The sequence below is a fragment of the Rana temporaria genome, chromosome 8 (genome assembly GCF_905171775.1).
Source record: "Rana temporaria chromosome 8, aRanTem1.1, whole genome shotgun sequence".
Classification (NCBI taxonomy): Eukaryota; Metazoa; Chordata; class Amphibia; order Anura; family Ranidae; genus Rana; species Rana temporaria.
The window spans coordinates 21,041,960-21,065,651 of record NC_053496.1 but is presented as its reverse complement, the minus strand read 5'-3'; the positions used below and the strand labels follow the sequence as shown (position 1 = coordinate 21,065,651).

The 23,692-nt window shown below is 41.9% G+C and overlaps 1 protein-coding gene across 1 annotated transcript in view; it reads right to left on the bottom strand.

Annotated features, from left to right (window-relative positions):
* The window catches only part of TCERG1L (transcription elongation regulator 1 like), a 272,474-nt gene that overhangs the window by 72,269 nt on the left and 176,513 nt on the right, over positions 1 to 23,692 (bottom strand). Inside the window, exon 5 of the mRNA XM_040361370.1 lies at positions 21,255 to 21,371. Coding sequence (XP_040217304.1) covers positions 21,255 to 21,371 — 117 coding nt within the window. The remainder of the gene's footprint in view (positions 1 to 21,254; positions 21,372 to 23,692) is intronic.

The window sequence follows — 23,692 nt, the reverse complement described above, 5'->3', positions numbered from 1 at the left end:
TTTATAACACTCTAGAGAATAAAATGGCGGTCGTTGCAAAACTTTCTGTCACACCGTATTTGCGCAGCTTTTTTTTTTAGAAAATATACACTTTTTTTTAATTAAAAAATGATTCAACAGTAAAGTTAGCCCAATTTTTTTTTATATTGTGAAAGATAATGTTACGCTGAGTAAATTAATACTCAACGTGTAACCGCAGCCGCCTGAGAATCTGCCGCAGAAACCACTTTTATATGAAAGAGGACCGCCCACTGAAGAGGAGAATACTGATAGCTAGCTTCTGCCATAACAAAGATATCCCTCTTCAAAGTGCCAACGTATATTAGCGTGAGCTAGTCCGTAAGTGGTTTTAAAGCAGAACCCCCCCACCACCACCCCATTAAAAAGTCACTATGGAGTAGTGAATCTCTACCATGTTCGAGAAGATGGTTGGCAGCGTGTGTCTCAAGATGATGTGGCCGATTTACATGCAAAATACAAAGGACTGACTGAGTGAATACACTGTAGAGTAGGAGCATTAAATACCTAAAGAGAACTGTACTGAGGGAAACCTAGCATTGCTTACCTCCTTAAAATGCTAACATCCTGCTATTTTTGATCTACTTGTTGTTGATCTGTGAATCTGTGTTAAAATCACTGGATCAGCCTTACAAGTCGGGCAACTAGCATTTTGAAGAGGAGCAATTAATTGGCTTTGGTTTGCAAAATTTTTCTTTTGCTACAGGTTTCCTTTAAATCTTTCTAAACCATGCAGGTACAAAAAATTTGCCTAGTTCTCTCCAAACTGTTTTTTTGGATGTTTTAGGAAAAAATAAAATCTGAAGTTTTTTACTTAAAAAAAAAAAAAAAAAGTCACTATGAATGATATTAGAAAATACATTTTGGGCCGGATTCACAAAGCACTTACACCGACGTATCTCGAGATACGCCGCGTAAGTGTAAATATGCGCCGTCGTATCTATGCGCCGTGCCCACAAAACTAGATACCCTTGAAAATAGGCTTCATCCGACCGGCGTAACTTGTCTACGCCGGCGTATATTTACGCTGGATGCATGTGGCGCTCCAATTGATTTTCTATTCAAATATGCAAATGAGGGAGATACGGCGATTCACGAACGTACGTGCGCCCGGCGCAGGCTACGCGCAGTGCGCATAAGTTCAACGTCCGGCCTAAAGTTATTCCCCATAAAGCAGGTATAACTCAGCACCAGACGTGCACAGGTCAGCTGGACAGCAGCTGCAGCAGCACCGTTACGGACGAGCTGAGCAACCACACTTGCAGGACAACACATCTGTATGCCAACATGCCAGGCAGGGCCGCCATCAGGAATTATGGGGCCCCTTACACAGCTTCAGGCATGGGCCTGGGGGGGGGGGGGATGCTGCTGCCGCGAATTGAGAAATACGAAATAAAGAAAAATATATATAAAAAAAGGAACTAAAAAGAAAAAAAAATTCCTTCTCTCTCCCCCTCTTTTATCTTTTTTTTTCTCTTCTTTTTTTTTTTTCTCTCGTCTTTTGAGGGGGGGGGGAGCTGGGAAAGGGCAGATGCATCACTTGTCTCTCTGTGAGAGAGAGTGATGACTAAGAAAAGGGTTAGAGTGGGAAGATTTAGTGAGGGAGTTTATGGGAGGGTCCAGAGCGAATATGTATGTATTTTTTTTTGTCAAGAGGATTGTATTCATGTTTGTTTTTGTCAGAGTATTTGCCCTGTGCCTTTCCATATGCTGTTTTATGTAAAGAAAAGAAAAAAACAAATAAACATATAAAGTACAAAAAAAAAAAGAAAAAACATTTTTTTTGTTTTTCTATGCGCTATGAGGAAAGATTAGAGGAATTGAATTTATTTTCTCTTGAGAAGAGGAGAATAAGGGGGGGGGGATATGATCAACATGTACAAATATATAAGGGGTCCATATAGTGAACTTGGTGTTGAGTTATTCACTTTACGGTCATGACAGAGGACAAGGGGGCACTCTTTATGTCTAGAGGAAAAAATATATAATCTCCAAATACGGAAAGGTTTCTTCACAGTAAGAGCTGTGAGAATGTGGAATAGACTCCCTCCAGAGGTGGTTCTGGCCAGCTCAGTAGATTGCTTTAAAAAAGGCCTGGATACTTTCCTAAATGTACATAATATAACTGGGTACTGACATTTATAGGTAAAGTTGATCTCAGGGGATCAGGAAGGAATTTTTTCCCCTGCTGTAGCAAATTGGATCATGCTCTGCTGGGGTTTTTCGCATTCCTCTGGATCAACTTTGGGTGAAGGATTGTGTATATGGGATTGTATGATATTCTTTTTTTTTTGGTTGAACTAGATGGACTTTTGTCTTTTTTCAATCTGACTAACTATGTAACTATGTATATCAGTTCCAGAACTACCAGGGTCTCAAAGGTCATATTTGTGACCGGGCCTTGGAGTTCCACCACTGTAGGGGGGACCGCCACCCACTGCTTGCCGAATGCACCCCAAAGGTTATTTTACGAATATAAGATGGGAGATAGTACACTGTGCACTTACAGATACTCACAGGCACACAGTATACACATCGGTCCGCCATGCCTATCCTCTCCACCCACCCATTGTGTTCAGGCCAGGCCAGTAGAGTGAAGGGGGAGGAGCTCTCCACCATGTGAGGACACCGTGTGTCAGGATAGGAGTTACTGGAGACACGTGACGGAAGCTGGAGATACACTGAGACTGAGCAAGAAGGGGGAACCGAATGATTTGCAAGTAACACTGATCCCATCCCCCATATCAGCAATGCCACTGATCCCATCCCCCCAACACCATCATCGCTGCCACTCATCCCACCCCCTCCACCACCACCCCAGCTACTCACCCCATCCCCCCACCACCAACCCTGCCACTCATCCCATCCCCCCACCACCACTGCTGCCACTCATACCATCCCCCCAACAATGCTGCCACTTTTTCCATTTGATCCGTCCTCCACCACCACCACACCTGCCACTCATCCTATCCCCTCACCAACGATGACACTCTTCCCAAACCCTCCCCCACCACCACCGCTGCCACTCATCCCAAACCCCCCACTACCACCGGTGCCACTCAACCCAAACCCCCCACCACCACCTCTGCCACTCACCCCATCCCCTAAGCAATCGGCAGGCCTAGCGCGACTCGCGCATGCGCCGTAGGGAACCGGGCAGTAAAGCCGGAGCGCTTCACTTCCTGGTTCCCTCACCGAGGATGGGGGGGGGGGGGGGGGGGAACCAGAGTGATGAGCGATCGCTCGTCCTCTGCTGCGGACGGTGCTGGACTCCAGGACAGGTAAGTGTCCTAGTATTAAAAGTCAGCAGCTGCAGTATTTGTAGCTGCTGGCTTTTAATATTTTTTTTTCAGCGGAGCTTCGCTTTGAGTTTTCCCTGCTGCTGCTACTTGTTGTCAATTTAGCCTGTAAAGCTACATGCACTTGGTTATGAGAGAAAGGCATGCAAAAATGCATCCTGGCAAAGTCATCCTGGCATGTAAACACTGCACTGGCCACATACAGGTCAGGCAGTTAAAATCCAAATTTCGAATTTTAACCATATATAACTCCCTGCTACAACACTGTGTTTTGACAGAAACACACACCTATTTATTAGGGCCTAGTTTACACTTTACGCGGTTGAGGGGTGATAAAAACAGGAAGTTGAAACGCATTTTTACCACTCCCCAACCATCCTCCCTGTAGCTGTACAAAGGCAGCTGTACAAAGGTATATATATGCCACAGCAGCGATGCAAAGCAAGAATTAAGATCATGAAGGGGGGTGCTTCTATTAATATATTGATTCCATTCAAGTCTATGGAGTAATTCATTGCCAATATTACTTGTGATCGGCTTAAATTTCTACACCATGGGATTTTAGTAGACTGGTCATGCAAGATTGATCTGGATTGTTCTCTGCTCCAAGTTCCACAGAAACCAATGTGATTGATCTCGAGAGATCTAACAGTTTCTGTTGTACTGCTAAATATCTTATGTACCTGTGCCCTAAAAAACTGCCTCGCTTTCAGTCTCGAAGTACCTATGCCTAAGCAAACCTACAGCAGCTGAAAACTCCAGCTGGATGACATTTAGCTTACTAAGGTACTGTGTATCATTGTGTGTCATTTTTATCCTTTTTCTGCTTTGTTGTCAATGCAGCCTTTGCAGTCATGTCCTGTCTACATACACTCCAGCGATGATTGCATGGCATTGTGCAAGGGTGGATTAGGTAGATATGCTTAAAAGGCTCCTTTTAATTTTTTTTTTTAATAACAAACATATCATACTTACCTCCACCGTGCAGCTCGTTTTGCACAGAGTGGCCCCGAACATCCTCTTCTGAGGTCCCTCGGTGGCTCTCGCGGCTCCTCCCCGCATTAGATAACCCCCTTGGAGAAGAGCTCTCCCTAGGGGGTTACCTTGCAGGCGTGCTCCCGAGTCATACACTTGGCGTGCATAGACGCTGAGTGCTGCACCCCCTGCCATCCTCGGTGAGGGAACCAGGAAGTGTAGCGCTCCGGCTTCACTGCCCGGTTCCCTATGGCGAATGCGCGAGTCGCGCTACGCTTGCTGATTGGCTCCCGCTGTGTACTGGGAGCCGAGTGTTCCCAGAACACAATGGGGGTTTCCATCGGTTAACCGATGAAGCTGACTGATGGTCCGTCGTGCCTACACACCATCAGTTAAAAAAACGATCGTGTCAGAACGCGGTGATGTAAAACACAACGACGTGTTGAAAAAAATGAAGTTCAATGCTTCCAAGCATGCGTCGACTTGATTCTGAGCATGCGTGGATTTTTAAACGATAGACGTGCCTAGAAACGATCGTTTTTTTTCTATTGGTTAGGTATCCATCGGTTAAATTTAAAACAAGATTGCTTTTTTTTAACCTATGGATTAATAACCGATGGGGTCCACACACGATCGGTTTGGCCTGATGAAAACGGTCCATCAGACCGTTCTCATCGGATGGACTAATTGTGTGTACGTCGCATTAGTGGTTATGTAACACTCGCTGAATAAATTGAAACACTGAAAAGAGAAGGCCAGAAAACCCGATCTGATTCATCAGTGGCAGTCCAGCTAAAAGGCCCATTCTGCATGGTTTAATAGTGCAAACAAGGCTAATGTAACACTAATTATAAGCTTATTTTGTAAAATTTAGCATTGAGACATTGCTGACCTGCTAATGGGCCATTAAGTGTTACCAGCAGTTGGTTAAAATTTTTGTGTCAGCTTTAGAATGGATAATTAAGAGAGAGGGAAAGAGTGATTGAGATACCATTATGCAGGCGGTGTGTGGGAAATGTGTGTCATAGGTTTGCCTCGATACCAGGTGGAATAGATGAAGGCATAAATGCACATTTTATTGCAGATGAGTTAGCAGATAAGTCGTGACACCTAACAATGCACAGGCTGTACTGAAGTCTTAATGAAGTAGAAAATGTCATTTAATAAACCAGTGAGTCAAGTGAGGCTGCCTTTTACTCTTAAAGGAATCTCTGTGCAAAAGTGCATTTTTTTTTCTGCAAACTCTTCAAGACAGAGAGGTTTTTGACTCAAGAAGCTTTTTCACTGACTAGAAGATTTGATATCCATTTGTAGTGAGAGAAAAAAATAATGAAAGTGTAATTTCACCAAAGGTGTAATTGCATTTATAGCCATTTATAGCCATAACAATAGCCATAACAGCCCACATGGTTGCTTTGAGGTGTGTGGGTGGAAAAGGACCCCATTAAAGGGTTAGTAAAGGAAAACATGTTTTTCTTTTAAAATAACAAACATGTTATACTTACCTCCACTGTGCAGTTCGTTTTGCACAGAGTGGCCCCCGATCCACGTCTTCTGGGGTCCCTCGGCGGCTGTATCTGATCCTCCCCGCAAGTACTGACCACAGTCATGCGAGAGCTCGCATGGTGGTGAGTAATTGCGGGCGCGCTCCCGTGATACAGCGAGCGGCCATAGCCGCTCACTGTATCACTCGGCCCCACCCCTTGGCGCGCCGCGTCACTGGAAGTGATTAACAGCAGCGCCAGCCAATGGCTGCGCTGCTCTCAATCCATCCGCTCTAGCCAATCAGTGGCCAGGCTGAGCGGCAAAGAGGATCTCGGGACCGCGCGCAGGACTTTCGAGGGGTCAGGTAAGTATAACGGGGGCTCGGGGGGACGGGGATGGCAGCATCAGATGTTTTTTCACCTTAATGCATAGATTGCATTAAGGTGACATTTTTGTTTTACTTTACAACTCCTTTAAGAGGCCCGTTGAGGCAGTTTAATTAGAAAATGCATACAGTTGCCAGAAAAAGTATGTGAATCCCTTTGAAATTATATGTATTTCTGCACAAATTGGTCATAAAATGTGATCTGATCTTTATCTAAGTCACAACAATAGACAATCGCAGTCTGCTTAAACTAATAACACACACAGAATTAAATGTTACCATGTTTTTATTGAACACACCATGTAAACATTCACAGTGCAGGTGTAAAAAGTATGTGAACCCTTGGATTTAGTAACTGGTTGAACCTCCTTTGACAGCAATAACTTCAACCAAACGTTTCCTGTAGTTGCAGATCAGACGTGCACAATGGTCAGGAGTAATTCTTGAGCATTCCTCTTTACAGAACTGTTTCAATATTCTTGGGATGTTTGGTGTGAGTAGCTTTCTTGAGGTCATGCCACAGCATCTCGATTTGGTTGAGGTCAGGACTCTGACTGGGCCACGCCAGAAGGTGTAGTTTCTTCTGTTTAAGCCATTCTGTAGTTGATTTACTTCTATGCTTTGGGTTGTTGTCCTGTTACAACACCCATCTTCTGTTGAGCTTCAGCTGGTGGACCTTAAGTTCTCCTGCAAAATGTCTTGAGAAACTTGGGAATTCATTTTTCCTTCGATGATAGCAATCCGTCCAGGCCCTGATGCAGCAAAGCAGCCCCAAACCATGATGCCCTCACCACCACCATACTTCATAGTTGGGATAAGGTTTTGATGTTGGTGTGCTGTGCCTCTTTTTCTCCACACATAGTGTTGTGTGTTTCTTCCAAACAACTCAACTTTGGTTTCATCTGTCCACAGAATATTTTGCCAGTACTGCTGTGGAACATCCAGGTGCTCTTGTGCAAACTGTAGACGTGCAGAAATGTATTTTTTGGACAGCAGTGGCTTCCTCTGTGGTATCCTTCCATGAAATCCATTCTTGTTTAGTGTTTTACGTATTGTAGATTTGCTAACAGGGATGTTAGCATATGCCAGAGACTTTTGTAAGTCTTTAGCTGACACTCTAGGATTCTTCTTCATCTCATTGAGCCGTCTGCGCTGTGCTCTTGCAGTCATCTTTACAGGACGGCCACTCCTAGGGAGAGTAGCAGCAGTGCTGAACTTTCTCCATTTATAGACAATTTGTCTTACCGTGGACTGATGAACAGTAAGGCTTTTGAAGATACTTTTATAACCCTTTCCAGCTTTATGCAAGTCAACAATTCTTAATAGTAGAAAAGCAAAGTGCTTTTCTGTGTTTAATTAGTACTTCCGGGTACGATTTTTTTCTGCAGCTCTGGACTCTCTTATGCACACTCTTCACGGAGATATTGGTAACCTCCTGAAATATTAATTATTCTTTTTTATACTAACATTTTTTAGCACCAATGTTCTCGTTGTTTTTTTAATTCTTAATAGTAGGTCTTCTGAGAGCTCTTTTGTGTGAGGCATCATTCATATCAGGCAATGCTTCTTGTGAAAAGCAAACCCAGAACTGGTGTGTGTGTGTTTTTTTAGGGCAGGGCAGCTGTAACCAACACCTCCAATCTCATCTCATTGATTGGACTCCAGTTGGCTGACACCTCACTCCAATTAGCTCTTGGAGATGTCATTAGTCTAGGGGTTCACATACTTTTTCCACCTGCACTGTGAATGTTTACATGGTGTGTGCAATAAAAACATGGTAACATTTAATTTTATGTGTTTTATTAATTTAAGCAGACTGTGATTGTCTATTGTTGTCACTTAGATGAAGATCAGATCGCATTTTATGACCAATTTGTTGTGCAGAAATCCATATCATTCCAAAAGGGTTCACATACTTTTTGTAGCAACTGTATGTGTGTGAAGAAAACATACTGTATATCATGTATAATTAAGGATGGCAGAGTGTCTTGAATGTCACCTCTACCCCAATGCAGGTAGCTGGCTACTGTGCGCTTCACCTATAGCAGCCCCCCTTCCCTTAAGACAAGAAGGCCTACCTGTACTTGCTTGCTCCCAAGACTTTATACACAATGCTATAGTGTCTGGCCACAACGCCCAGGCAGATGCGAACTGAGCAAAGCAAACAGGTACTTGCCGTTTAACAGATAGCGTGGTTAAAAGACAGTTTAGGCTGAGTTCAGGGGATAATCCAGTATCTGTTCCAGGTAAAAAGGCAGGCTGAGTTCAGGGAATAATCCAGTTCAATCCGGGTCATACACAGGGGATCCAACAGCAAGCAAGGCAGACTAACAAGAGGCTTGATCTAGAACAATGCAGGTAAGTCTGTCTCTATCAGAGAAAAGAGATAGAGTGTTTGGTTTGCAGGTGACTGAGAAGATCAATCATCTAACAGGTGAACACAGAAAGGGAGGAAAGCAACAGCAAAAAAATTATGATTTTTACATGTAGGAAAGGGAACTTTTGCATTGTATAAGTACATTGCCTGTTACAAGACAAGGGTATGGTTATTTGTGCAAATGGTTTTAATTGTGTTTAGGCTGTATTAACAATGATTGGGGATTTTAAAATGTTTGATTTTATCTCTTTTTGGTAAAATACAATTTTAGGGCTGGGTTCACACATATGCGGTGCAAATTTGAGCTTTGTTTTCACAGCTAATTGACACGGTAGTTGTTCAGCGTTTTCATGTCAGTTTTTGATCAGGATCAGGTCAGGATTGCATCAGTATCAGGTCAGGATTTTATACTGTTCACAAATGAATGACATGTTTGATTCAGAAGCGTTCCCATAGAAGTCAATGGACCTGTATTAGCACGTAAGCCGGACCGCACTGCCTAGAAAACGCACACTTTTTTGGGTGGAGTGCGAATGCAACGCAGGTGTGTGAACCAGCCTCATTCAAGGAAGTTATGTATTCCAGGCGCTACGCCAGAGGAATTGTAGTTGGTAAAAAAAAAAAAGAACTAAAGGTTTGTGTAATCCTATGCAGTAGGGAAACATATGAGAGATATGGAAAAATAAATAAATAAATAAAAAACAAATGGTAAAGGTGTTTAAAAGCTGTTCAAAAGGCAAATATGGAAAACATTTCTAAATGAAGAATGAATGGAGTGGCCAAATGGATGTGAATAAAAGGAGAAAGTGGTTGTATTGTGTTTAATGAATGCACAAGGTATTATTTGATTAGTAAAGTATCTTAAGTGTTTGTTTAAAATGTACACAAAGAGTTGTCTCATATTGTGTATTCTTTTTCTGGGAGTAGAGGTTTTTAGGCCCATGTTCCTGATAGTATATATTTCCCTAAAAGTTTGGGTTAATTAAGGCAATGTACACGGGACATTGTTCAAATCTCTCCTGAACGATTTAACTTGACAGCTAGAAACCGGCATCTAAAAAATCGGACGTTTGGCTGCGTTTGCGTCTAGAAGCGTTTGAAAAACATCTGTAGACGCAACGCTGCTAAACGTGAGTTACCGTGTTTAGCCGTGATTGGGCTTGTTTGAAAAAAAAAAAAATGCCTCTAGACTCAGCTTCTGAATGTATTTTTTTGGGGTTCCAGAAAAAGCCTCTAAACTCAACTGCCTAGAAATGACTATAAAACATGGACAGATAAGATAACATGCCCAACTGCTCCTAAACATTCCGTTTACCAGCAGCAATGTACATGAGGCTTTACCAGGATATACAAAATAAATTGCTGCATATATTGAGTTCATGAGTTACTAAAATATGATGGGAAAGTTTGTTTGAATAACAGTCAGAGTGACTATTCTGGATATATTTACCTTTTCAATTCCCAGAGTTTCAATCGTAAAGTGTTAATGATGTAATATTGTTTATCCATCAATGTTTTGTTTGTTGCTGATGATCAGATATATTTAAAAAGTTGGGAGGCGGACTTTTGAGTCAGAATATGTGTTTGGGTAAAATGTTCTGTTCTGAGTTCCTCGGGTCCACTTGGGTCCCGGGATAGAAGAAACAAAAGTTGTTTACGTTCTATTGAAGTCCTGCAGTAATACTGGATTTGAATCTATATAATGAAGACTGTTGCTGAGAAACATTTTATATTCCTACATGCTTAACTTATGTTTGAGTTAATGAGGAATATTGTGTTTAAATACCTCCAATGGTTAAGGCCTTAAATGATCAGTTAGATTCTGTGATTTTCATGTTGGATGAGGAATATCCACCCCAGCCAACCAGAATTCACCCCTAGCCCCCTGCACATGAAGAAATGCCCATCCCATTCCTACCCTATACCCCATTCATACCCTGCCCAATACCCTATCCGGATGAAGAGATGACTACAGCTTTTACATTGAAATCTTCGTGGTTCATCTTTGTTGTTTACATGCCATGGGAAGTGCTGAGATGAGTAATGGCGGACTCCTGCTGGAAAATATTCCTGGAATGACACATTGAGGGTTAGCCATGACGCACGCCCAAGGTCTACGAAATTCCAGTGAGCATCACAAGGGAGAGATCAAGATACGCCAGCCCGAAGACCCAAGTCTAGCCCAATGCATCTGTCTGTGGATATTGAGTTCTATCCTTACAAAGAGGCAGGGTTTTGGGGTAGAAGGATCTCTGTAAAATATGGATAAACACAGAATCGAAACTAAAAGTTTTGGGAAAAGTTTCGGCGAATGAGAATTATAATGTGGACATTTCCTTCCCTTTCATGAACTTATTGGATATTCAGAAGTTTTTTCTTTGGGACTATTTTTTATTTTGGCATAAAGGCTATCATGCCCCTCCCACTTGCTATTAAGGACTGTCACGCCCCTCCCCCCTTTGTATTTCATGGACAATTGCTATGAAGCTAAGATTATCTGCTTATTGTTCTATATTTTGACATGCTTAGGATAATGATACATTTATGGGAAGTAGCCCAGGTGAATGTCGGGGGTTTCAGGGTTTCTGATTATCACGTTTGTGATAAAAGAGAGGATTGTAATAGAATGTATAAATAACTGACTTTATTTTTAAGTAGAAATTAACTTTTCAATATGTGTTTTGACATACTTAGCTTAGCTAACAGTTTGCATAGAAACACACCCTGCTACTGCTAGTCATTGTGGTTAAGCCTATTCATGGAACAGCCTGATTGTATAAGCAAAGTCATCTTTTAGCCATTGTTAAAACTAAATTCAGCAAGTTTAAATCATGATAAGAATATACTGAGTTTGTAAAATATTTAGAGACATATGCATTAACACACAGCCCCTCCTATCTTTCTTTTGCATATAAGCCACTCTGGGAGTGAATAAACCTTAGAGATCTAATGAACACTCAAATGCTTCCTTGTGTTTCATTTTGATTTCTCACGGAATTCCGGGGGTTACTGAAATTTATCCTGCATTTACCTGAATTACACCTGGGTGGCGGTATTACCTGCTTCAGTAAGGAGACTATATTTCTCCCGTGGAGGGTGGGGGGGGGGGGGTGTTGTTTGCTCTGTGGTGTGATGTTGTTTTCCTCACAATTATCTTCAGGGGGGAGGAGTTGTTTTTTTCCACACCCTCCCCCGAATTTCCGAGCACCGACCACCTGTACTATATACGTTACTGTATATGTTACACCTTTGTTATTTCTTCTTTTGTGAGTATTTTGGTATATATTATTTATCCAATAAATAGTTAAACGGTAATGCACTAGGCTGGTGCACCAGATTTCCCTGAATTGAAGAGGGCAGCAAGGCTCCAGTGGTGTCACACATTGGTGGTTCCAGTGGGTGGATACTTACAGTGTTCCATTTTGGGTTCTTCCCGGTCTTTCCCAGTGACGTACGAGGGTGCGTCAGAGGGGGCGGGGTCACGTGATGGGTGGCCGCTTCCCCTATATAAGAAATGTCACAGCTCCAGCGCGTCATTCCGCTGGGCTGTGTCCAGCGGAGAGTGGAGCTCGCCTGCTGCGCTCTGGAAGGATGGATCTTCTCATCGCTGGACCGGACCGCTGATCATCCATCGCTGGAGAGATCATCCATCGCTGGATAGAAGACCACGTTGGAGCGGGGGACCGGGCCGAGAGTGGATTTACATAGCTGGATGATTTTTTTTTTAATTATTAATAAAGGATTTTTTTCTACGGTGTCTGTGTGTTTTTTTAAACTATTTACACTTCCTTCGTGAAATGGTAGAGGTACAGTGTACCCCATTACCAATTCACATAGGGGGGGCAGGATCTGGGAGTCCCCTTTGTTAAAGGGGTCTTCCAGATTCTGATAAGCCCCCCGCCCGCAGACCCCCACAACCACTGGGCAAGGGTTGTGGGAATGAGGCCCTTGTCCCCATCAACATGGGGACATCCTCCCCATGTTGAGGGCATGTGGCCTGGTGCGGTTCAGGAGAGGGGGGGCCGCACTCTGTCCCCCCTTTTCTGCGGCTGGCCAGGTTAACGTGCTCGGATAAGGGTCTGGTGTGGATTTTTGAGGGAACTCCACGCCATATTTTTTTTAAATTTGGGGTGGAGTTCCACTTAAAATCCACACCAGACCTGAAGGGTCTGGTATGGATATTTGGGGGGAACCCCACGTAATTTTTTTTTTAATTGACGGCGGGGTTCCCCTTAATATCCATATAAGACCTGAAGGGCCTGTTAATGGAATTTGGGGGGACCCCCAGCTTTTTTATTTTTATTTGTTATGAATGAATCATCTCTGAATTGCCAGAGCCGACAATTCATTAGAGCCGCAAAGCCGGTTTTAAATGCCTTTTTTTCTTTCAGAAATGACACTTTGTGCAGGGACAGTTCTATGTACGGGAAACATGCGCTTTTTCACATGCTGACTTTACACCCCCCCTAGGTACGAAATTTAAAGTAATATTACACTTTTATTGTTTCACTTTTAGCATTATTAAATTCACTGCTCCTGAAAAAACGGCCGTTTCTAAAACTTTTTTTTGAATTGACACATGTTTCCTGGGACAGGACCCAGGTCCCCAAACACTTTTTAGGACAATAAATTGCATATTAGCCTTTAAAATTAACACTTTAGATTTCTCCCATAGACTTTAACAGGGTGTTCCGCGGCTTTTCGAATTTGCCGCGAACACCCCTAATTGTTCGTTGTTCGCCGAACAGGCAATGTTCGAGTCGAACATGAGTTCGACTCGAACTCGAAGCTCATCCCTACTGGTTAGTAACAGACTTCCTTAAATAGGGTGGCTCATCCGTCTATGGAGGTGGGGGGAAACAGTGTCACCCTTGGAATCTGCAGGGTTTGGTAGAGTTGGATGGATTCGATTTAGATGGACTTTAAATAAAGAAAAAACAAATTAAATCCCAACAAACAAAGCCTGATCTGTTAATGTCGAAGTATATATTATGTCATATTTTTTATTTTTTTGCCTTTAATACAACTTTAAAGGTAGACTTGGCCCACCTAGCGGATCGCACCATCTTCTACGGCTCCTACGGAGAGTGGTTCCCCTCATCCCTAAAGAAGACACAGCGGTAGTGGTAGGGTCAATCATTAACTCCAGATTGGATTATGCAAATGCCCTTTACCTTGGACTCCCAAAGTACCAGCTCGCCCGGCTCCAAATCATCCAAAACATGGCAGCTCGACTGGTAACAGGGAAAAAACCCTGGGAACCAATCACCCCGTCCCTGAGATCCCTCCATTGGCTGCCCATAAAGGACTGAGTCGCTTTCAAGGCCTTATGCCTAACGCACAAATGTGTACACGGAAGCGCGCCCTTATATTTAAGTGAGAAAATAAAACAACAAAACTCAAATCGAGTTCTTAGATCAACTAACCAAAAATTATTACAAATTCCCAAAGCCCGATATAAAACCAAAGGAGAACGTTGTTTTTCAGTTCAAGGACCTCGACTATGGAACGCTTTACCAACCAATATCCGAATGGAAGATGATCACCTGGCCTTCAGAAAAAAACTAAAGACCGATCTATTCTGAGGGTCAAACTGAAGGAAAATGGTTGCCAAGCGCCTTGAGGCGATTCAGTTCGCATTTCTAGCGCTATATAAGTAATTCACTCACTCACTCACTTAGTTTAGTTCATAGATACAACTGGTCTATCTTTACTGGAAGCAGTAGCACAGGCCAATTGTGATTGTAAGCTACGCTGTAGGAGGATATCATTGTAAATCTTTAAAGATATCATCCTCTAAAGACATTTCTTTTTACACTACCCTTTAAATGTAATCGACGCTGAATGATAGGATTACATTGGCGTTCTGTCACACCTCCTTTATAAAGCAAAGAATGATGTGCAGTAACTTTAAGTGCCCAATTAGAAGTAATCTTTACTGATCTATTTACCATACATTTAAGTCTAAATGGTCACTATAGGTTAGAGCACTATGTATATAATCATTGATGCTTGCACTGGGGTCTTACTCACTATAAACTCCAGGACCTGCAGAGCTTGAAGAGACACTCTGACCAGGTTTTGCTATTTTTTTGGCAGTGTAACCTACTGGAATTGGAAATGTAAGTCAGTGGAGCTGCAAGATTCAAGATATCAGCATCATTCCAGGCAGTGGAATGCTTTGTTGAGTATAGAAGAGCACTACATTGCTTGGCTCTGTATACCCTTTCAGCCAGAAAATGAGGGGGCCTCAGTGGGCATCATGAATATATGTCTGATATGAATATATTGCTGGGCATTGTGAATCGCCTATGTGTACAGGCCACCCTCCCTGTGTAGTGTACAAATATGTCCTCTATGTGTTTTGTACTGAGAAATATATGGACTGTGTTATGCAGTGTACAGAGAAGCTTTTGGACTGTCCTCCCTATGCACTGAACATTTTTTCTCATGTGATGCATACAAAGAAGTTTAAGAACTGTCCTTCTCATGATTCTCATGTACTGTAGTGCACAGAGAAGTTTATCGATTGTTGTTTCGATTTACTGTATGAAGAAGTTTATGGGTCATCTTCCCTGTAAAATATACAGAGGAGTTTAGGAAAAGCTTGCCTGTGTAGTATACAGAGAATTTTAAGGACTGTATTTGTCATGTGGTCATATAGAGAATAAAAGATAGTTTTCCTCATGTGGTTAACAGAGGAGTTTATGCACCATCCTTTCATTTACAAAGAAACAAATAAATTTCCGGACTGTCTTCCCCATGTAGTATACAAAGAAGGTTATAGACTACCTTCCCTATGGGATTTTCCCATGTAGTGTACAGAGAAGCTCATAGACTGGTTCTCATGTGTGGTGTACAGAGAAGCTCAGACTGGTTTCTCCATGTGGTGTACAGAGAAGCCCATAGACTGATTTCCCCATGTAGTGTACAGAGAAACTCTGAGGCGTCGTACACACGACGTACACACGACCGAGAAACTCGACGGGCGAAACACATCGTTTTGCTTGTCGAGTTCCTTGTGAAGCCGTCGAGAAACTCGACAGGCCAATTTTCTCCATTCCCGTCAAGAAAATAGAGAACATGCTTTCTTTTTGGCTCATCGAGTTTCTCGACAGTTTCCTCGACGAAAATGTACACAGGACCGGTTTCCTCGGCCAAAAAATATCTCCCAGCAAGGTTCTTGCTGGTTTTTGCCGAGAAACTCGGTCGTGTGTACGAGGCCATAGACATGGTTTCTCCATGTAGTGAACAGAGGAACTCATAGACTGGTTTCTCCATGTAGTGTACCGAGAAGCTCATAGACTGGTTTCCCCATGTAGTATACAGAGAATCTGATAGACTGGTTTCTCCATGAAGTGTACAGAGAACCTCATAGACTAGTTTCTCCATGTAGTGTAAAGAGAAGCTCATAGACTGGTTTCTCCATGTGGTGTACAGAGAAGCTCATAGACTGGTTTTTCCATGTTGTGTACAGAGAAGCTCGTAGACTGGTTTCTCCATGTAGTGTAAAGAGAAGCTCATAGGCCGGTTTCCCCATGTAGTGTACAGAGAAGCCCATAGACTGGTTTCTCCATGTGGTGTACAGAGAAGCTCATAGACTGGTTTTTCCATGTTGTGTACAGAGAAGCTCATAGACTGGTTTCTCCATGTAGTGTAAAGAGAAGCTCATAGACCGGTTTCCCCATGTAATATACAGAGAAGCTCATAGACCGGTTTCCCCATGTAATATAAAGAGAAGCTCATAGACTGGTTTTGCCATGTAGTTTACAGAGAATCTGATAGACTGGTTTCTCCATGTAGTAGACAGAGAAGCCCATAGACTGGTTTCCCCATGTAGTGTAAAGAGAAGCTCATAGACTGGTTTCCCTGTGTTGTGTACAGAGAAGCTCATAGACTTGTTCGCCATGTATTGTAGCATTAAATTCTCATTGGTAGAGATCCTGAAGTTAAAAGGTATTCTGCAGTGACAACAGGTGTGTGTCACAAAATATCAGAATTTTGGCTTTTGAATCTCCATAAAGGTAATCATTTTAAATTACCTTCAACAGACAGCAAGTGATCAGTGTCTATGGTCATAGGATGAAGTGCACACCCTTATGCCGCATACACACGATCGGAAATCTCGCCAAAAAAAGTCCGATGTGAGCTTTTGGTCCGAAATTCCGACCATGTGTACGCTCCATCGGATTTTTGCTGTCGGAATTTCCGCCAACAAAATATTGAGAGCTGGTTCTCAAATTTTCAGACGGAAAAAATTCCTATCGGAATTCCGTTCGTCTGTAGCAATTCCAACACGCAAAATTCCGACGCATGCTCGGAAACAATTCGACTCATGCTCGGAAACCTTGAACTTAATTTTCTCGGCTTGTCGTAGTGTTGTACGTCACCTCGTTCTTGGTGGTCGAAAGCTCTGAGAACTTTTGTGTGACCGTGTGTATGCAAGCCAAGCTTGAGCGGAATTAGAAAATCTGGTCATGTGTGCGCGGTATCACCAGCGTTGCATTACAAGAAATCACAGTTTGTGATCCACCACAGTCAAAGCATCGCCTGAAAGAGCTACTTTTCTATGTTTTTATTTGAAGTATAAATTTTTTACATCATTTACTAACATACCCAGCATGCTTAACCAAAATTGCTTTGATTTTCTGTTCAATTTTTAAACAAAACACTCTCAAAAGAACGTACATTACCATGATGAAAAGCTTGATTCCTCCTAGTAATTAAAGGTCATCGCATCTTTCATATACCTCCTTTTAGCAGCTTGTGTTCTGTTAATATCATTTTATCCTCCCTGCTCCGCTATTGACCAAACGTCAAAAAGGCTAAATCCTTATTGATAATTATCATCTAATGCCGTTATCTAGACCAATCCGTGATTGGTTTAAAGTGGGCTCATTAGTGGCATAATTGAGACCAAAAAAATTCACCCATTTTGTCAGCATATTTTCAACTTCTATATGCATTAAGCATGTAAATTGACTTTTCTATTTGACCTAGATGAGTGAGTTAGCTCCTTTGCATCAACGTAAATTGCGAATTAAATTATCATTAGTGCAGAGGAAAACTGAAAATTTGGAAGAAAATAACAAAAATGCAAATTTTAGAGGGAGTCTTACATAACTGGTCCAAACAAGGTGACCGCCAGAGTCATTTGTAACCATATTCACAGCTAATGAGATAAAATGTTTCTCCACAGGCTTCATTCTGTATCAGTTGTAACAATAATGGGGAATAAATGTACAGTTCTCTAGCCTAGCATGTAATATACAATATCGCATAGAATATTTGATGTGCAGCTTGTTTAATATGACAGGCCATTACCAAGATAAAATGGAATGCGGAAAGACCATTTTATCAGCTAAATACTGATTAGAAAACTTTAAATTATTGGTGACAACGATTTACTGTAAAAGCCCTCTACACCAGCATTAAAGTATCAGAAACCTATATTTAAAGTATAGAAATTGAAAATCAAAAATGTAATTTTCAGGTTTCCTTTCCATTATTTTCACCTGGCGATTCTCAATATAACACACTTCCTGTCCTTTTGTGATTACAATAACTCGCCCAATGTTATTTATTGAAGAAGTCATTGCTGTCAGATAATTAATGGCACCAAAAAGCGTGACTAGTTGAATTTAGGTGTACAATGGAGGCCATACATTATCCTTTAAGCCGGTCATACATGGATCCAAATTTTGCCGTTTCAGCAGGGGCCACACAAATTTTGATCCATGTATCGGCTTGCTGATTGTACACAAGTTGGTCTACCGGTCAACTGGGGTTCAACCAGCCCGTAGTTTTTTTTCCCCAAATGCAGTGGTGGCCCGCCCATTAGGGGTGCCCCGGGTGCTGCCCACTCTATCCTCATCACCCCCTATATGCATAATCGATAGACACCAGGCGCATGAATTACATTGGCCAGGTTTTTTTTTTTAAGCACCTAATTAGAGCCAGAAGCCTTGTACACACGCACAGAAAAAGCAAGAAAACTGCTGGCAGAGCTTTCTTTCCGAGTAAGCCGTGCATGAGGCTTTGAGGTTTCTCGTCGAGAAAACTGCCCAGAATCTAGACGAGAAAAATAGAGAACCTGCTCTCTTTTTTTCTCATAGGGATTCTCTGCATTTTCCTGCCAAGAAACCCGAGCGTGTGTATACTTACCTGCTTCCATGGAAACCCATGCATGCTCGAAATGACTTTGACGCATGCGCGGTAGCTTCCAAGGCATAGGTAGGGTGAAGCAAGATGGTGGCGACGGCATGGAATGTGACGAGCGCATGCTTGTCGTAGTCAATGATGTCACTGTGTTCATGCCATTTAAAAGAACGGCGGTTCTTTTGAATCGTACGTGTGTACACTCGGCCGGCAAGAAAATCTTGCCAGGAATCTTCTCAGGAAAAACAAAGTTTTTTTCCTGAAGAGAATCCCGGCCGCGTGTACAGGGCTAGAGGCTCAAAATAGGATGGGCTTGAGTGGGTCGCAGAGACTGCGTGCCGATCCCGTCCAGATGTGTTACAACAGTGAATGACAAATGCCATAAATCTATCCCCTATTTTGTAGACACTATAACTTTTGCGCAAATCAATCAATATAGGATTATTGCAATTTTTTTACCAAAAATATGCAGAAGAATATATATCGGCCTAAACTAAGAAAGAATTTTTTTTTTATATATATATATATTTTTAGGGGATATTTATTATAGCAAAAAAGTAAAAAATATTGCAAAATTGTCACTGTTTTTTTGCAAAATTAAAACCGCAGAGGTGATCAAATACCACCGAAAGAAAGCTCTATTTGTGGGGAAAAAAAGGACATACATTTTGTTTGGGTACAGCGTCTCACAACCGCGCAATTGTCAGTTAAAGCGACACAGTGCCATATCACAAAAAAATGGCCTGCTCATTAAGGGGGTAAAACCTTCCGGTCCTTAAGTGGTTATGGACAAAAAATTACTATATACAGACATGAAAGTGATATTGACCATGTCAGATGACTAAGTGAAATCAGACTAAAGCTCAGGAACAGAAAAATGGAAGTAGTCAGAAAAAAATGGTACATTTATCATTAGACTATGACATTTAACAACAATATCTACTGACAACATCTAGCTGTACATAATGAGGGAATATGAAAAAAGATTGCTAAAGATTGTTAGCTTGGCCAAGAGTACTTCTTGTACCAAGAAGAAGGGAACTCCCCAAAAGCTTGTCCTGAAAGTGTAAATGTCAGTGTAAATAAAAAAGCATCACAGAGTTTAATCAGTTGTTTCATTAGCTGAGCTATAGAGAGCTATGGAGAGACAAAAAAAACTGCTGATCTTTAGTATATGGTTATACTGACCAATAAGTATCTAAATATTACGAGCCAGATTCACCAAAGAGATACGACAGCGTATCTCCTGATACGCCGTCGTATCTCTGTGTTAGGGCTGTCCTAACTATGCGACTGATTCATAGAATCAGTTACGCATAGCTAGCCCTAAGATCCGACAGGTGTAATTGAATTACACTGTCGGATCTTAAGGATGCAATTCTAGGCCAGCCGCTACGTGGCGAGGCCATTGCGGTCGGCGTAGAATATGCAAATGAATACTTACGGCGATCCCCGAACGTCCGAACGGCCCGTCAATCTAACTGTATGTCGTTTCCGTCGAGTTGTGCCACGTAAAATTAGGGCTTAGCCCTAGTTGTTCTAAGCCATGTTAAGTATGGCCGTCGTTCCGCGTCGAAATTTAAAAAACAACGTAGTTTGCGTAAGACGTCCGTGAATGGCGCTGGACGCCATTTACGTTAACGTCTAAGCAAATGACGTTGGTGCGACGTCATTTAGCGCAATGCACGTCAGGTAATCTACCCGACGGAGCATGCGCAGTACGCTCGGCGTGGGAATGCGTCTAATTTAAATGGTGCCCGCCCCATTTGAATTGGGCGGGCTTGCGCCGAGCGCATTTACGATACACCGCCGCAAGTTTACAGGTAAGTGTTCTGAGAATCAGGCACTTACGCTGTAAACCTGCGGCGGTGTAACGTAAATCACATACGTTACGCTGCCCAGGAGCAACGTAATTATATGTGAATCTGGCCCTACATGTGCAAGAAGGTGAAATCAGGAACTATACTGCTTTTGCTTAAGGGCTTAAATCTACCATGGTCCTTGCAATTTTTTTTCCTGGGTCTACCTTCAATTACACAGAATTGCCCAGGATGCATGTGTAGTTTAATGCGATTTAATTATCTTAATGGAAAACTGCACTAAGTGGATTACAAAGGCTGCCATTACAGACCACCTTCTATAAAAAGACTAAAGATCAGAGCAGAACGCAATTAATAAATGGTGTTTAATTTTAAAAAGTTGCCTCAATTTACCTTAATCTGGAGTTCTACGTAAAACATATTTGAGACCAATTTGGGCAAACCGTAATCATGTGTTCTTCTAGATTGGGAGACAACCTGTTATAATTTAATTGTGTGCTTTGCTGGTCCTCTCTCCCCTGGCAGGACAGTAACAATATAATGGGTGGCATTAGAAAAAGCACATTACAAGATTCAGCATAGTGTTCCAAGAACATTCAATTCGCAGCAATGTGTGGTATAATGCATTACAGGAAAGACTATATAAAGAACAAAAAAAAACAGGCCAGGTAGATTATTCCCTTTCCATGGCTATACTGTATCTTCAGTTTTGACAGCAGTGTACTTAATGAACTTACCGTTTGATGCGTGATCTGCCAAACTAGTCACAAAAGTAACTGCTGGCGACTTGGCAAATCTGGCCATTTGAGCTGGTAGCAGTGGTTTGACTTGAGCTTCAAATCTTGAATTGCCTCCTGGGAAAAGATTTAAAAAAATGACCATCATTCAAAACTTTTTTAAACTGCACTTAGTTCGTTCACCATACCCTTTTGAACAGATAGAGAAAGTTGAGTACTGTCCGTGATACTTTTTTTATTTGCACTAACATGCAATTTTTCAGAACAAGCTTTTGGGGTATGTACCCTTATTCAAGGTCCAAGCAGTACAGACAAAAAAGTCAAAGAAAGACAAGAAGAAACACTTTCAATGTCAGGACATAAAATGTTGCCTTTGTTTGGGTTCCAACATCTTTAGTTTTATTTTTTTTTTTTTTACATAGGTCTTTATTGAATTTTGATAAAAAACATGAACAGATAAGAAAATCCTTCCAAAAATGATGGGGGTACAAACCTAAACGATGGGGTTGATATAACAATACAAAGGTCATTCAGTTTAGTCAAAACAGAGTATCAATCATGAAAAGTGAGGCGGTAAGCATCAGAAACCACTGGGTACCATAGAAGGAATGATAAGGTGTTGTGACAGAAAGAAAAGATAGAATGCTATACAACTATTGTTCTGTGTTTCAATACCCCAAGGTTCAGTGCTGGGACCCTTACTTTTTAATATCTTTATAAATGATATTGGGTCTGGGATCAAAAGTACCATTTCTGTCTTTGCAGATGACACCAAGCTATGCAGTAGAATAACGTCCTTACAGGATGTCTCCAATTTACAAGCCAAATTCAATGCTCTGTCTGATTGGGTGACTATGTGGCAGATGAGGTTTAATGTTGATAAATGTAAAGTTATGCACTTGGGGGCTAAGAATATACATTATACATACTAGGGGGGTACAACTGGGGGGGAATCCGTAGTGGAGATAGATCTGGGGGTTTTAGTAGATCATAAGCTCAATAATGGCATGCACTGCCAAGCTGCGGTTTCCAAAGCGAGCAAAGTCCTTTCTTGTATGAGGCCCCGTACACACGTCCGAGAAACTTGACAAGCAAAACACATTGTTTTGCTCGTCGAGTTCCTTGTGAAGCCGCTGAGGATCTCGGCGAGCCAAGTTTCCCCATTGACTAACGAGGAAATAGAGAACATGTTCCTCGTCGGTTTCCTCTGCCAAAAGTGTACACACGACCGGTTTCCTCGGCAGAATACGGCTCCCATCGAGTTTCTGGCTGAATTCTGCCGAGAAACTTGGTCGTGTGTACGGGGCCTAAGAGAGGTATGGATTCCAGAGAGAGAGATATACATTTGCCCCCCTGTACAAATCATTAGTAAGACCTCATCTGGAATATGCAGTTCAGTTTTGGGCCCCAGTTCTCAAAAAGGATATTGGGGAACTGGAGAAAGTGCAGAGAAGGGCAACCAAACTGATAAGAGGCATGGAGGAGCTAGGCTATGAGGAAAGATTAGAGGAACTGAATTTATTCACTCTTGAGAAGAGGAAAATAAGGGGGGATATGATCCACATGTACAAATATATGAGGGGTCAATATAGTGAACTTGGTGTTGAGTTATTCACTTTACGGTCAACACTGAGGACAAGAGGGCACTCTTTACATCTAGAGGAAAAGAGATTTCATCTCCAAATACGGAAAGGTTTCCTCTCAGTAAGAGCTGTGAAAATGTGGAATAGACTCCCTCCAGAGGTGGTTCTGGCCAGCTCAGTAGATTGCTTTAAGAAAGGCCTGGATACTTTCCTGAATGTACATAATATAACTGAGTACTGACATTTATAGGTAAAGTTGATCCACATAAAATCTGATTGCCTCTCGGGTGATCAGGAAGGATTTTTTCCCCCTGCTTTAGCAAATTGGAGCATGCTCTTTTTTGCCTTCCTCTGGATCAACTGTGGGTATAGAATTGGGTATATGGGATTGTACGATATTTTTATTTTATTTATTTTTTATACCAATAAATACAATATATTTAATACTATTGTGCCTGACCTTTGCACATTCCTTGAGCCCAAAAAGTCCCAACTTTTCTGAGGGGCGATTTCTTTCTCTAATGACTTGGAGAGGATCTGCAAAGAGAAGTGGGACAACATCCTCCTGAGATGTGGTAGCCAACTACAAGAAATGTCTGACCTCTGTGATTGCCAACTAGGATTTTGCTACCAAGTACTAAGTCATGTTTTGCGGAGAGATCAAACACTTATTTCACTCATTAAAATGCAAATCAATTGATAACTTTTTTTCTGGATTTTGTTGTTGTTATTCTGTCTCTCACTGTTAAAATAGACCAACCATTGATGATCATTTCTTTGTCAGTGGGCAACCATCGAAAATCAACAGGGGATCAAATACTTTTTCCCTCACTGTATATATATATATATATATAT